The sequence below is a fragment of the Meles meles genome, chromosome 8 (assembly GCF_922984935.1).
Source record: "Meles meles chromosome 8, mMelMel3.1 paternal haplotype, whole genome shotgun sequence".
Lineage (NCBI taxonomy): Eukaryota > Metazoa > Chordata > Mammalia > Carnivora > Mustelidae > Meles > Meles meles.
Window position 1 is genome coordinate 100617148 of NC_060073.1, and position 15232 is coordinate 100632379.

The window sequence follows — 15232 nt, forward strand, 5'->3', positions numbered from 1 at the left end:
CTCCATGTGAAGAACAAGACAAGGATGCTTACTATTAGCCCTTCTATTCAACGTTGCACTAGAATTGCTAGCCAGGGAAATTAGGCAAGAAAAAGAACTAAAACACATCTGTATGAGAAAGGAAAAAGTAAAAGTGTCTCTATTTGCCCATGACATGATTGTGTATACAGAAAATACAACAAAATCCACTAAAAACCTATTAGAACTAATGGAGGAGTTCAGAGAGTTTGCAGGATAGATCAATATACAAAATCAACTGTATTTCCATATACTGGCAATGAAAATTCCCAAATGGATATTAAATAACCAACCCTGCTTATAACAGCATCCAAAAGAATAAAATATCTCAGGATTAATTTAGCCAAAGAAGGAAAGACCTGTACACTGAAAACTAATTGACAAGAAGTTCCTGGAAGAAGTACATTTTTTCCGAACAATTATTTATTTATTTATTTATTTTCAGCATAACAGTATTCATTGTTTTTGCACAACACCCAGTGCTCCATGCAATACGTGCCCTCCATATTACCCACCACCTAGTTTCCCCAACCTCCCACCCCCGCCCCTTCAAAACAAGTGCATATTTATGCTATCATCCTTACAATACAGAGGCAACATTAGCACCAGATAAGCACCATTCCTTTCACATCTTAGCTCCACATCTTTCTAATTTTGTGATACTGGAAGTATCTTATCTCTCAATGCCTTCAAAGCCTCTTCAGTAAATTGGGATCATTTATCATCATCAATTTTCTACTCCATGTGATAATTATGGTAATTACATACATCAGTATTTGTAAAGTGCAGAGCCAAACTATGGAAAGAACCTAGATGTCTATCAACAGATGAATGGATAAGGAAGATGTGGTATATATACACAATGGAATACTATGCAGCCATCAAAAGAAATGAAATCTTGTCATTTGCAATGTCATGGATGGAACTAGAGGGTATGATGCTTAGCGAAATAAGTTAATCGGAGAAAGACAACTATCATATGATCTCCCTGATATGAGAAAGTGGAGATGCAATGTTGGGGGCTTGGGGGGTAGGAAAAGAATAAATGAAACAAGATGGGATTGGGAGGGAGACAAACCATAAAAGAGATTTTGTTGAATAAACAATTATATAAATATAAATATATATATATATATATATATATATACATATATATCATACCAGATACATAAATCATACCAGAATCTTTTCCACTTCACCTACTTGTCCCAAACCCCACTTGGCAATCACTCCAACTCTAAGGGACAAGTTGCCCCAGATAAATATAAGACCAAGTTGTAGGGACAGAGCATGACCTGAAAGGTTATTCCCCACAAGTAGGTACTCCTTGGATTAGTGCTTTTCTCAGAGCCAACTTCACATCCTTGTTTCTCAAGGTGTATATCAAAGGATTCAGGGAAGGGGTAACAATATTATTCAACACCTGAACCACAGAATCCAGCCAGGGGCTGGAGGCAGGCCGGAGATAAATGAGGACCACAGGTCCATAGAAGAGCAGGATGGAAGTCAGGTGAGCACTGCAGGTGGAGAAGGCCCTGCGCCGGCCTGCTGAGGAGCTGATTTTCAATATAGAGATAACAATGCGAGTATAAGAAGCGAGGATAAGAAGAAAACACAAGAGTGCCACAACACCTACATTGGTGAAGCTCACTGTCTGAGCTAGAGAGGTGTCTGCACAGGCCAGGGGCAGAAGCACCGGGATATCACAGAAGTAACTGTCCACCTCATGGGGGCCACAGTAGGGCAACTTAAAGATGAGGAACGTGAGGACAGATGCATGCAGACAGCTCCCCATCCAGGTGCCTAGTGTCATGACGGCGCACACTCTGGGGTTCATGACGACTGTGTATCTCAGGGGGTGGCAGATGGCTGCAAAACGGTCATAGGCCATCACGGTGTACAGGAAACACTCAGTGCAGCCCAGGAAGTGGTAGAAGAAGAGTTGGCAGGCACAGCCCTGGTAAGAGATGGTCCAGCTTTGCCACGTGAGGGAGAGCATCATTTGGGGGGAACTCACGGAAGGGAAAAAGATGTCAAACACAGACAGGTTTCCCAAGAAGAAATACATGGGGGTGTGCAGGGTGGAGGAAGTGAGGATGGCCAGAAGAATGAGCAGGTTCCCCAGAAGAGTGAGCAGGTAGAAGGCCAGAAAGAAGACAAAGAGCACATTTTCCAGCCCTTTTGTGTAAGGGATTCCCATCAGGAGGAACATGGTGACAGGAGTGTGATTCCTCATCTCCATGTCTAGTTAGTCCTGAAAGAGCAAAGAATGGCCTTGCTGAGATGAAATTTTCCCCCCAAACTAATATCTTCAGAGAACCCACTGGAAACTGAAAGACTTCTGTTACTATAAAAGGGAGTCAATCCAAGTCTGTCACCAATCAATGTGTGACATGAGTTAAGGCTTTTGTTTATTTTTCCTGTTTCTTCAGAAGAAAAATAGAGATAACATTAGAGGCAGAATAGGGTAGAGGGCTGAGAATATAGCTTACAGTGCCTATATCTGAGTTTAATCTACACATTGCTCTGTGACTTTGGATAACTGAAAAGAAATCTCTAAATCTCTGTATCTGTATACATAGCATATATCTAACAATTCTTGGGAGGACAAATACTTTAATGTATATGAAGTCCCTAATCTGATCCTACCCATCTTTGTTAAAAAAAAAAAAATCATTCCAGATTCTAATAGTCTGGTTTAATGAGTCTTTATTTCCACACATTCTATCTGTTCGTTTGACTTGCAGAAGTTCTGACATGACATATTGCTGTGAATGACTTGCAAAACTGCCTTCTCCATCATCAGCCAGACAACTGAAAACAGAATTGTGTAGTGAAAACACAGTAAAACAGGATGGGAAAGAAAATGGTTAATGTAGGGAAATGCAATAGACGATTACCAATATTCACAACAACCATCTTCTTTCAATACAAAATTTAATCTCGGAGTAGCAGTTATATCTGCAATATGACAGAACATATGCAATCACCGTTAAGGTTTTAAGGTTGAGCTTCATTAATCAGAGACTATCTTAATAAAGTACCATGGAGTCAACTAAGGCAGTATTAGCCCAGTCTCAAATAGGGCCAGTTCCCACGTTCCCACCTTCCTCTGGTGTGTACAACCCAGCAGATGAGAAAAAGAAAGCACTCTAGATAGAAAGCACTTACTGATCGGACTGAAGGGAAATGGCCAACGTGGGCTGAAAGCCAGGCTCCACATCCACCCTCTGTTTCTGTTGCTTTTAGATACTATGGAACTCAAGAGCCAGGTTCTGGGGCCAAGAAACCCAAACACTCCTCTTTCTCAGACTCATCCACTCAGGTCTGAAAATCTAGACCCAGTAGTTCTCTGTTCCCCGAGTGAAGGAACAGCATTCATACCCTCTAGAGAGAGTAAATGTCTTCGATATTCCTTTGGGACCCTCTTCCCTGGTGAGTCCTGACTAGAAGATCTGTAGAGCAGAGGGAGCCATTAAAGTAGGGACTCTCTTCCTCCCTCCCTCCTTCTTTCTCCCCATTGCTTCTACCTCATTAACTTCTTAGATGAAAATCCAATTAAGTAGTGGTATTTAGTTATATTCTGTTTTTAAATCTCTGATTAGCAGTAACTCTTGGGCATGTTTTTCCTCTGGCAGAGAACCCTCCACTGGGGTCAGAGATTGAGTTGCCCAGTGACCCTGTGCTTGGAAGACATGAGTTTGAAGAAGAGGCTGTGGGTTAGCAAAGGGACCATGCAAAGAAAAGAGGCATCAACCCCACGTGGCATTAAAACAAACACACCTACAACTGTTGTTTCTATATTTAGTTTTATAATGTCTCATTATTACCTCCTCAAGATCTCTAAGATTTTTATGCTTACCAAACTTGCTTAGTGTAGAACACTTTAGAACCTTAATTTGCATTAATTTTTTCCTTTTATTTATTTTTTTAAGATTTTCTTTGTTTAAGAGAGAGAGAGAGAGCATGAAGAGGGGGAGAGGGAAAGGGAGAAGCAGGTGTCCCACTGAGTCATCCAAGCGCCCTCCATTATTTTTTTTTCTTTTTAAAATCTATTTCTATTGATTTTATTTGTTTTTATTATATATAATAAATATATAATATTTAAGTAACTCCAAGAATTAATTCTTTAAGGGGTTTATACGTCTCATAATTACCATCACTATAACTCTTTAAAACAAAAACACATTAGGTTCCTTCTTTTTTAAAATTTTATTTAATTCAGTTACTTAACATATAATGTATTATTTGTTTCAGGAGTACAGGTCTGTGATTCCTCAGTCTTATATATACTCAGTGATCATTACAACATATACCCTCCCCAATGTCCATCACCCTGGTACCCCATCCCTCCTTCCTCCTCCCCTCCAACAACCCTCAGTATGTTTCCTATAATTAAGAGTCTCTTATGGTTTGTCTCCCTCTCTGGTTTCATCTTGTTTCATTTTTTTCCTCTCTTCCCTTATGATCCTCTGTTTCATTTCTTAAATTCTACATATCAGTGAGATCATGTGATAATTGTCTTTCTCTGATTGATCTACTTCACTTAGCATAGTACCCTCTAGTCCAGCCACATCATTGCAAATGGCAAGATTTCATGTCCTCCTTTTTTTTTTTCCCCCTTATTCAGTAGGCTCCACAACCAGCATGGAGCCCAAAGCTAGGCTTGAACTCATGAACCTGTGATCAAGACTGGAGTTGATATCACGAGTCAGACACAACTGACTAATCCACCCAGGTGCCCCAAAATATACACATGTTAAGAAAAGATAAAGATATAATGAGCCTTTATGTATACCATCTCATTTTGATTTCCTAGAATTGTTTGTGACAAAATCTTAAAAGTCATTAAAGTAACAAGTAACGAAATAGCCCAAGATTGTATCTTTATATTGTTTTTCCTATACTTCCTGTATCATTAATTCATTCAACAAGTATCTGTTGCAGAAATTCATTTGTCACCCAGTCAGTCGGTTTCAAAAGATTACCATACATATGGTTTTTACATGAGTTTATGAAATATGATTTACACATTATATATGAATATCAGTATATAAGTTTATAAGGAGAAATAAAAAACCATGTTTACTGGAAAGCTTGTGTTAGTGGGTCAGCTTATTTGTTTCCAAAGTAATAATAATTTACACTCAAAGCAAAATATTCTTTCAGGAGGGTTTTACTAAGTGTAGAGTTAAATCAGAGGGAACAGGATGATTATAACCAAGTGTTCTGTTACAGTAATTTGATGCACTTTTCTTTGCCATATCAGCATGCCTGTCAAGCAGGTCAGAATGTCCCTGTCAGATGTTCTTTCCTCTCCCCAGACGCAAGAGATATACTATCCACTTGTTCAACATCTACTTATTTTCCAGTTTTATCAAGATATAGTTTACCTATTATAAAATTCAACAATTGTAAGTGTACAGTTTAAATATTTTTATTAAATTTATACAGTTGTACAGACATTGTCAAAATTAAGAATACTTCCATTACCCCCAAAATTTTCCTGGGGACATGCAATCAATTCCCACTTCTATTCCCCTCCCCAGGAAACTAACCACTAATTTGCTTTTTGTCTCTACACATCTGTCTTTTTTAGAACTTTCATATAAATGAAATGAAATAATAGGTAGCCTTCTGAAGTTGGCTGTTTTCATTAGCCTAATGTTGTCAAGCTTCATCTAGGATGTAACATGTAAAAATAATTTGTCCTTTTTATTGCCAACTAATATTCCAGAGTATGAAGATACCACATTTCATTTATCATTTCACTAGATGATAGGTATTTAGGGTTTTCTCAGATTTTTTTTAATTTAAATTCCAGTTAGTTAACATACAACATAATATCAGTTGCAGGTGTACAATATGATTCAACACTTCCATACAACACCTGGTGTTCACAACAGGTGCACTCCTGAATCCCCATCACCTATTTAACCCAGCCCTGGCCCACCTCCCCTCTGGTAACCATCAGTTTGTCCTCTAAAGTTACGAGTCTGTTTCTTGTTTTGCCTCTCTCTTTTCTTCCCCTATGATTGTTTTGTTTCTTAAATTCCACATATGAGTGAAATCATATAGTATTTATCTTTATCTGACTGACTTATTTTGTTTATAAAATACTTTATAGCTCCATCCACATCTTATATAGAGAGCACATCTTCTTCGTCAATTTATCAGCCACTGGACATTTGAGCTCTTTCCATAACTTGACTCTTGTTGATAAGGCTGCTCTGAACATCAGGGTCCATGCATCCTTTTGAATTAGTATTTTTGTATTGTTTGGGTAAATGCCCATACTGCAATTGCTGGATCATAGGATTGTGCTATTTTTAACTTTTTGAGGAACATCCATACTGTTTTCCAGAGTGGCTGCAACAGTTCTCATTCCCACCAAATCTCACCTTTCTCAACATCCTCACCAACACTTATTGTTTCCGGTGCTGTTAATGTTCCCAGCTTCGATTATGAACAATATCTCTATGAAAATTCCCATACAAATCTTTTTGTGTATCCATTCCCTTTTCATCTATCCTCAAAGACTGTAAATTGTTTTTTTGAGGTTTTGTTGAAATTCTCACAGTATCTTCTCTCTGGTATTAGTGATAAGCCTCATAAAGTCTAAATTATAGAATAATTTTGGTAGACTTCTAGTGTCACCAATCAAATGTTTATTCTTACTGCTTACTCTTTCAAAGAGAGCTCTTTTCCTGATTGTTTGGGTCAGCCTTGGGCAGAACTTTTTTTTTTTCCAGCGTAACAGTATTCATTGTTTTTGCACCACACCCAGTGCTCCATGCAATACGTGCCCTCCCTATTACCCACCACCTGGTTCCCCAACCTCCCACCCCCTGCCCCTTCAAAACCCTCAGGTTGTTTTTCAGAGTCCATAGTCTCTCACGGTTCATCTCCCCTTCCTATTTCCCTCAACTCCCTTCTCCTCTCCATCTCCCCATGTCCTCCATGTTATTTGTTATGCTCTACAAATAAGTGAAACCATATGATACTTGACTCTCTCTGCTTGACTTATTTCACTCAGCATAATCTCTTCCAGTCCCGTCCATGTTGATACAAAAGTTGGGTATTCATCCTTTCTGATGGAGGCATAATACTCCATCGTGTGTATGGACCACATATTCCTTATCCATTCGTCCGTTGAAGAGCATCTTGGTTCTTTCCACAGTTTTGCGACTGTGGCCATTGCTGCTATAAATATTGGGGTACAGATGGCTCTTCTTTTCACTACATCTGTATCTTTGGGGTAAATACCCAGCAGAGCAATTGCAGGGTCATAGGGAAGCTCTATTTTTAACTTCTTCAGGAATCTCCACACTGTTCTCCAGAGTGGCTGCACCAACTTGCATTCCCACCAACAGTGTAAGAGGGTTCCCTTTTCTCCACATCCTCTCCAACACACGTTGTTTCCTGTCTTGCTAATTTTGGCCATTCTAACTGGTGTAAGGTGATATCTCAATGTGGTTTTAATTTGAATCTCCCTGATGGCTAGTGATGATGAGCATTTTTTCATGTGTCTGATAGCCATTTGTATGTCTTCATTGGAGAAGTGTCTGTTCATATCTTCTGCCCATTTTTTGATATGATTATCTGTTTTGTGTGTGTTGAGTTTGAGGAGTTCTTTATAGATCCTGGATGTCAACCTTTTGTCTGTACTGTCATTTGCAAATATCTTCTCTCATTCCGTAGTTGCCTTTTTGTTTTGTTGACTGTTTCCTTTGCTGTGCAGAAGCTTTTGATCTTGATGAAGTCCCAAAAGTTTATTTTCACTTTTGTTTCCTTTCCCTTTGGAGACATATCTTCAAAGAAGTTGCTGTGGCTGATATCGAAGAGGTTACTGCCTATGTTCTACTCTAGGATTCTGATGGATTCCTGTCTCACATCGAGGTCTTTTATCCATTTCGAGTTTATCTTTGTGTACGGTGTAAGAGAACGGTGGAGTTTTATTCTTCTACATATAGCTGTCCAGTTTTCCCAGCACCATTTATTGAAGAGACTGTCTCTTTTCCACTGTATATTTTTTCCTGTTTTGTCAAAGATTATTTGACCGTAGAATTGAGGGCCCATAACTGGGCTCTCTACTCTGTTCCACTGGTCTATGTGTCTGTTTTTATGCCAGTACCACGCTGTCTTGGTGATCACAGCTTTGTAGTAAAGCTTGAAATCGGGTAACGTGATGCCGCCAGTTTTGTTTTTGTTTTTCAACATTTCCTTAGCAATTCAGGGTCTCTTCTGATTCCATACAAATTTTAGGATTATTTGCTCCACCTCTTTGAAAAATACTGGTGGAATTTTGATCAGAATGGCATTAAAAGTATAGATTGCTCTAGTCAGTATAGACATTTTAACAATGTTTATTCTTCCGATCCAAGAGCATGGAATGGTCTTCCATCTTTTTGTGTCTTCTTCAATTTCTTTCATGAGTGTTCTGTAGTTCCTCAAGTACAGATCCTTTACCTCTTTGGTTATGTTGATTCCCAGGTATCTTATGGTTCTTGGTGCTATAGTAAATGGAATCGATTCTCTAATTTCCCTTTCTGTATTTTCATTGTTAATGTATAAGAAAGCCATTGACTTTGTATCCTGCCACATTACTGAATTGCTGTATGAGTTCTAGTAGTTTGGGGGTGGAGTCTTTGGGGTTTTCCATATAAAGAATCATGTCATCTGCAAAGGAGAGAGTTTGGCTTCTTCATTGTCAATTTGGATACCTTTTATTTCTCTTTGTTGTCTGATTGCTTTTGCTAGGACTTCTAATACTATGTTGAACAAGAGTGGTGAGAGTGGGCATCCTTGTCATGTTCCTGATCTCAACGGGAAGGTTGCAAGCTTTTTCCCATTGAGGATGATATTTGCTGTGGGTCTTTCATAAACAGATTTTATGAAGTTCAGGAATGTTCCCTCTATCCCTATACTTTGAAGCGTTTTAATCAGAAATGGATGCTGGATTTTGTCAAATGCTTTTTCTGCATCAATTGAGAGGACCATGTGGTTCTTCTCTCTTCTCTTATTGATTTGTTCTATCACAATGATTGATTTGCAAATATTGAACCATCCTTGTAACCCAGGGATGAATCCCACCTGGTCATGGTAGATATTCTTTTTAATGTGCTGCTGGATCCTGTTTGCTAGGATCTTGTTGAGAATCTTAGCATCCATATTCATCAGTGATATTGGTCTGAAATTCTCCTTTTTGGTAGGGTCTTTGCCTGGTTTGGGGATCAGGGTAATGCTGGCTTCATAAAAAGAGTCTGGAAGTTTTCCTTCTGCTTCAATTTTTTGAAACAGCTTCAGGAGAATTGGTGGGCAGAACTTTATACAAAGAGTTCATATATAAGGACTGTCTAATATATTTCAGATATAAGTTCTTTCAAAAGAGCTTGAAGCCACTACAGCTTTTTGGATGTTGAAGTACTTCACTTTGAAATATCAGCTATCACTGTGATGAAATTTGGGGTCCTCTCTGCTTTCCTCCGTAGTTCATCACACCACAGCAACAGATGAAGAAAGGGACCTCCGTGCCTTACTCACTTGCTAACTGCTGAGCCATTATGGTACCACGTGCCATAGAAACTGATAATCCCACTAACACCTAGGGTAGGATGCATTACCCAAGTCAATATGTAAGCAAAAGGGAAACAGAAACTAAATTCTTTGAGAAAGATTCCAGAGACAGAACAAAGGGGGAACCAAATGCTTTCACTGGGGAAAAAAATTAAGAAACATATTTGGCCACAGATCAGAGCCATATTTTTTTAAGGTTTATTTATTTATTTGAGAGAGAGAGAGCATGAGCTGGGAAAGGAAAAGAGGGAGATGGAAAGAAGCAAGCAGACTCCCCACCAAATGGGAGCCAGATGTGGGGTCGATCCCAGGACCCCAGGTTCATGACCTGAGCCACCTAGGTACCCCAAACCATATTTCTTAATTTAGTAACTATATAACTTAATTATCAGTAATCAAGTTGCTATTTTTATGTACTCAAGAACCTTTGTCTTCCTCTCAATTGTTTCTGGACTTGGGAGGGAAATCAAGAGTGTTGTCCCCCCCCCACACATCAATAAGTAGATTACACCCCAGGTTGGCAATTGCAAAAGAAATTGATCAAATTGTGGGCAGCCCAGAGGATGGGGGAATCAATGAGTGTATAAGATGAATTTGTGAATACTTTTGGGTGACAGTGAACTGACTTAACACATCTCACAACGTGTGACTATACTGAGCACATATAAAAGACTATGACTGAGGTGGCAAAAAATTAAAGGAGTCTCTAGTCCATCCATTGCAGAGATACCTATTACTTCCATAGGTTTAAGTGAGCTGAAATTTCCCAAAGGTAAGGGAAATGGTTTTCTAAACTTTGATTCAGAGACAGTAGTTGCTAGCTCTTTCATGGGTTTGAATACAGATAGAATTTCTAAAGTTTAGAACAGATTGCAGAAAGTACCTACTCTGTGAAGAAAACTATGTGAGGTGCAATAGAGAGATGGAGAAATATTAGGTATAAATTTTTATCTCAGAAAGATTTTAGACTACTTGAAAAGGTAGGCCAATTTGTTAAAATTGTTTCTTTTCCTTTTTAAAATAATGTTTCTTTCAGTGAGTTTCCCTGTCAATGGAGAGCCTTCTTTTTCCTGAAAAACGGGAACACCAAGTAACTGCTCAACTTGGTGTATAAGGCATTTTTAAATTATTTTCAACAATATTCATCAGATTTCATTTTCTAAAGGGCCATTCCTTTCATTGCAAGGGCACCATTTCAATTTATTTCACAGTGCCAGCTAGGAGGACTAGTAGTGTCCAAGTTTGTCAAATGTGGCATTACAGAAACAGAACCTGATAATATATAGCAATATAGTTAATATTCCTAGTCTCTAGGCAAATGCTATGGGTTTCCTTTTTAGCTGAATTTTCTATTTTTCTTTCTTCCTTTATCCTTGTACTTTCATCTAGACTTGAGTCTTCACAGTCTCTTCTTTTTTTATTCAAAGCCTTTATTCCAATCGTGTATTGTTTGTTCCATGTCTGTATTGCCCAATATGTTTTGTTCTCTGGAAGGACAGAGATTGTATCTATCTGGCTTACTACTCCATCCTCTTTGGATAGCACTATGTCAATATATAAATAGTAAACTGCCAATAAATATTTGATGTTACCCCAATGGCCATCCTTCTGACTTAATTGTATTCTGGACTAGTCACTGATTGAAATATTAAATAGTAACTTATGAATAATGTAACTACCAAAATGATGATGATCTAAGAACTCTTATAATTTCTATTTCTTACTGACAAGTGAACAATTAAAGCAATAAGAACTATCTGCTGGTAGAAGAAATGGATCATTATGGAATGGGATGTTTAGAAAAGTATCACAGAAATGTTTGAGGATAAACAAGAACCCAAAATTTATGTGGTTCTCATAAAAGCAGAAAGTATTATAATGGACATTCTAAATCAAGAAAACCGTGTAGGGGCGCCTGGGTGGCTCAGTGGGTTAAAGCCTCTGCCTTCGGCTCAGGTCATGATCCCAGAGTCCTGGGATCGAGCCCCACATCAGGCTCTCTGCTCTGCAGGGAGTCTGCTTCCTCCTCTCTCTCTCTGCCTGCCTCTCTGCCTAGTTGTGATTTCTCTCTGTCAAATAAATAAGAAATATTAAAAAAAAAAGAAAACCGTGTAAAGAAATATGTACAGCAGAGTATGTCTTTAGCAAATGAAATAACCCCAAGTGAAGAATTACAATAAGAAAAAAAGTTTATGTAGGTTGAACATATAACTGTGAGGGAGCACTTTTTTTTGACATTTGCTTCAAAAAGTAGAGCCTAATTTCCCACTGGAGGTGGGCTAAATATAGTGACTCACTTCTAACAGAAAGAAAATAAAAGCAGGAATGATGTAGATGATTTTGGAAAGTTTGTCATAAAAAGCTTTGCAGCTTCCTGTTCAGACTCTCTCTTGGATCACTCACTTTGGTAGAAGCCAGTTGCCATGTTGCAAAGACATGTAGGTGATTATGTATAGGAGATGTCCAGGTACTGAATGAGAGACTGCGGCCTTCTCTCAACAGCAATGAGCCATCTTGGAAGCATGTCCTTCAGCCCCGGTTGTGCCTTCAGATGAGTAAAGTTCTACCCAATAGTGTGCCTACGACCTCATGAGAGATCCCAAGTCAAGACCACACACTAAGCTACTCCAGGATTCATAACCCTCAGAAACTGTATGAGACCATAAATGATTTTGTTTCAAACTGCTTTGTATCTGAGTAATTTGTTGTACTATAATACAAAGGATACAATACACAGATAGTGCCATGGAGTCAGGAACATTCAAATAAAGTAAATAAGGTGGCCCTTGACTAATAACATAGTGACATTAGCAACTGTTAGAGTAAATCAGCTAGTTTTATGTAAATGCTTGATTTACATCATAGACAGGTAGATGTTGCTCCCACAAATACTTCTTCCCTTTTACTCTTTGCATAAGTAATTTAGTGGACACTCTGTCCTGATCCCATCTGACACTAGTCAGATACACAGTTTTAAGTTAATCAGGCTGTGACCAACTGAATGGATATTACAATAGGGTGGAAAGGAGTTGAGGCTCTTATTTTCCCATCATTGTTTATGTCTACTTATGTCACCCAAAGCCCTTTCCTCATTATGTCCAATGTCTCACTTTTTGTCTCTCCTGCAGTTACTTAACGTCCTTGTGCCTCTGTTTTCTCACATATAATTGAGGAGAGTAAATGTATCCACCTAATAGATATGCTGCTCAGATTACATTAGTTAATATGTGCAAAATATTACATGCTAATGTGCAAAATATTAGAACCATAAATGGTATATAAAAAGCAAGATATAAGGGATAGCTTGATTATACAGAATTTATGATTTTTCACTGCTTCTTATAAGGCAATGAAGGTTTAGTTCCAGATCCAGACTCCTTTGTGTCAATACTTCTCTGACTGTAGTTTCTTCATCTTTAAAAGAAGGATATCACAGTATTTACCTCTTGGGATTTTGTGAGTTAACCTAGTCAATATATGGAAAGTGCTGAGAACACCTCTATACACATGGTAAGATTTTCAATGTTAGCTTACTGTTCTAGATGTTCGAAAGGATGACTGAATAGAGAGGTAACTGGCCTGAAATTCATTTGATTAAATGTTAAAATTAAAGTGTTGAAAGATTCAAAAATAAATAGTAAATATTGCTACTGGCTCAATTTCAATAAATTACAGATATATTTTCAAGAAACAAAAAAATATCTATAGTGTATAGAGAATTCTAGCTCAAAAGCCTCTCCCCTAAAATTTACAGGAATCCAGTCTTTTATCTTATAAGAATAAATTAATGGCCAGCTTCTCACTTGAGATATAATGAGTAAAGTCCAATGCCAGACATCTCTGAGGGCCAAAGGAATAAAGCTCCAAATGGAATTATTGTCTAATGGGAACATATGATTAAAGTTGAAGTTATAAATTAAGTTTAAGCCTAAATTTACCAAAATGTGCAATCCTGCTTTTAAGTTTTATAGCATGTTGATCGTGAAACCTAGCTTTGTTGAATGGCCAGAAATAGATGGTAATAGAATAAAGTAAGGCATACATTTTGGAGGGAAGGACGGGAAGAAGAGGGAGGGAAGGAGGGAAGGAAGATAGACCATGGCTTCTAGAAACTTGAAGTTTTGTGGCAATTGGTCAAAACAGAGTTCCAACAAGTACAGCCTGTGTGAGGAAGAAAAGATACTTTGTTTTGGCAAATTATAAAGCGATAAGGATGGGTTAATTTGGAAAGTTTCCATGTAGGATTAAATCAGCGGCTCAGGGGACCCCTACCATGTGACTGTCAGGACTCCTAAGGAACTGGTAATAACTTTGCCCAGTTCACTATTTGGCCACAATCCCATTCTAAGAGTAGTGGATCAGAAGCATCTTCACAAAGAATTTTGGAGAGGAATTGCCCCTATACCTTATGCCCCCGAAATGTGGACCATTTGAGTGAATACTTTTCTCAAAGCCAATTTCACATCCTTGTTTCTTAAGGTATAAATCAAAGGGTTGAGAGAAGGAGTGACAATATTATTTAACACCTGAATAACAGAATCTAGCCAGGGGCTGGACGCGGGCCTGAGATAGATGAGCATCACCGGCCCGTAGAACAAGAAGATTGAAATCAGGTGGGCACCGCAGGTTGAAAAGGCTCGGCGCCTGCCTTCAGAGGTGCTGATTTTCAATATGGAAAGGACAATGTGACCGTAGGAAGTAAGAATAAGGAAAAAGCAAGTAAGAGTCACAACGTCGACATTAGTAAAACTCACCATCTGAGCTAAAGAGGTGTCTGCACAGGCCAGGGGCAGCACCACCGGAATATCACAGAAGAAATTGTCCACCTCACTGGGGCCACAGTAGGGTAACTTGAAGACCAGAAATGTGAGGATACTTCCATGTAGACAGCCACCCAGCCAAGTGCCCAATGTCAAGCCAGTGCACACCCTAGGGCTCATGATGATGGTGTATCGCAAAGGGTGACAAATAGCCACAAAGCGGTCATAGGCCATCACGGTGTACAGGAAACATTCAGTGCCCCCCAGGAAGTGGTAGAAGAAGAGTTGGCAGGCACAGCCCTGGTAAGAGATGGTCCGGCTTTGCCCCATGAGGTAGAGCATCATTTTGGGGGAACTCACGGAAGGGAAAAAGATATCAAACACAGACAGGTTTCCCAGGAAGAAATACATGGGGGTGTGCAGGTTGGAGGAGACCAGAATTGTGAGGAAGATGAGCAGATTTCCCAGCAAGGTGAAGAGATAGAAGGCCAAAAATAAGACAAAAAGCATGTTCTCCAACCCTTCCGTATTGGGAATTCCCAATAGGGTGAACTCCGTCACGGAAGTGTAATTCTGCATGTTCGCACACTGGGGCATTCTGGAGAAGTAAGGCAATAGTCGTGACAGAAGATCACAAATGACTGTGAAAGTACCTTCTGAGTAGAATTATTTCTGAGGCATGGGCTACAAGCAACAGCAATCCAAAAAAGGAAAAGGAGACCAAGACTAACCTGGCCCTGAAGCTAAGTCATGGGTCACCTCCAGCCTGTTTTTTCATGAGTTAAATTAAATCACAGAGTAATGTATCTTTATAGTTGGCAAACCTCTTGCAGGAATCAACTCTTATTATCAATTTTATAATAGTTTTTCTCAATCTG

General features: G+C 38.8%; 2 protein-coding genes across 2 annotated transcripts; both read right to left on the bottom strand.

Moving 5' to 3' along the window:
- Window positions 1–1321: 1321 nt before the first annotated feature.
- On the bottom strand, window positions 1322–2260 carry LOC123949868 (putative olfactory receptor 10D4). Its single transcript, XM_046017559.1, has one exon. It carries the CDS (start codon window positions 2258–2260, stop codon window positions 1322–1324), a length of 939 nt encoding a protein of 312 aa, XP_045873515.1.
- An 11740-nt stretch (window positions 2261–14000) lies between these two features.
- On the bottom strand, window positions 14001–14933 carry LOC123948838 (putative olfactory receptor 10D3). Its single transcript, XM_046015967.1, has one exon. It carries the CDS (start codon window positions 14931–14933, stop codon window positions 14001–14003), a length of 933 nt encoding a protein of 310 aa, XP_045871923.1.
- Between the last annotated feature and the right edge of the window lie 299 nt (window positions 14934–15232).

What these genes read in the sequence shown, in the direction of transcription:
- LOC123949868 (XM_046017559.1), bottom strand. Translation starts at nt 2,260, where the DNA reads ATGGAGATGAGGAATCACACTCCTGTCACCATGTTCCTCCTGATGGGA.
- LOC123948838 (XM_046015967.1), bottom strand. Translation starts at nt 14,933, where the DNA reads ATGCAGAATTACACTTCCGTGACGGAGTTCACCCTATTGGGAATTCCC.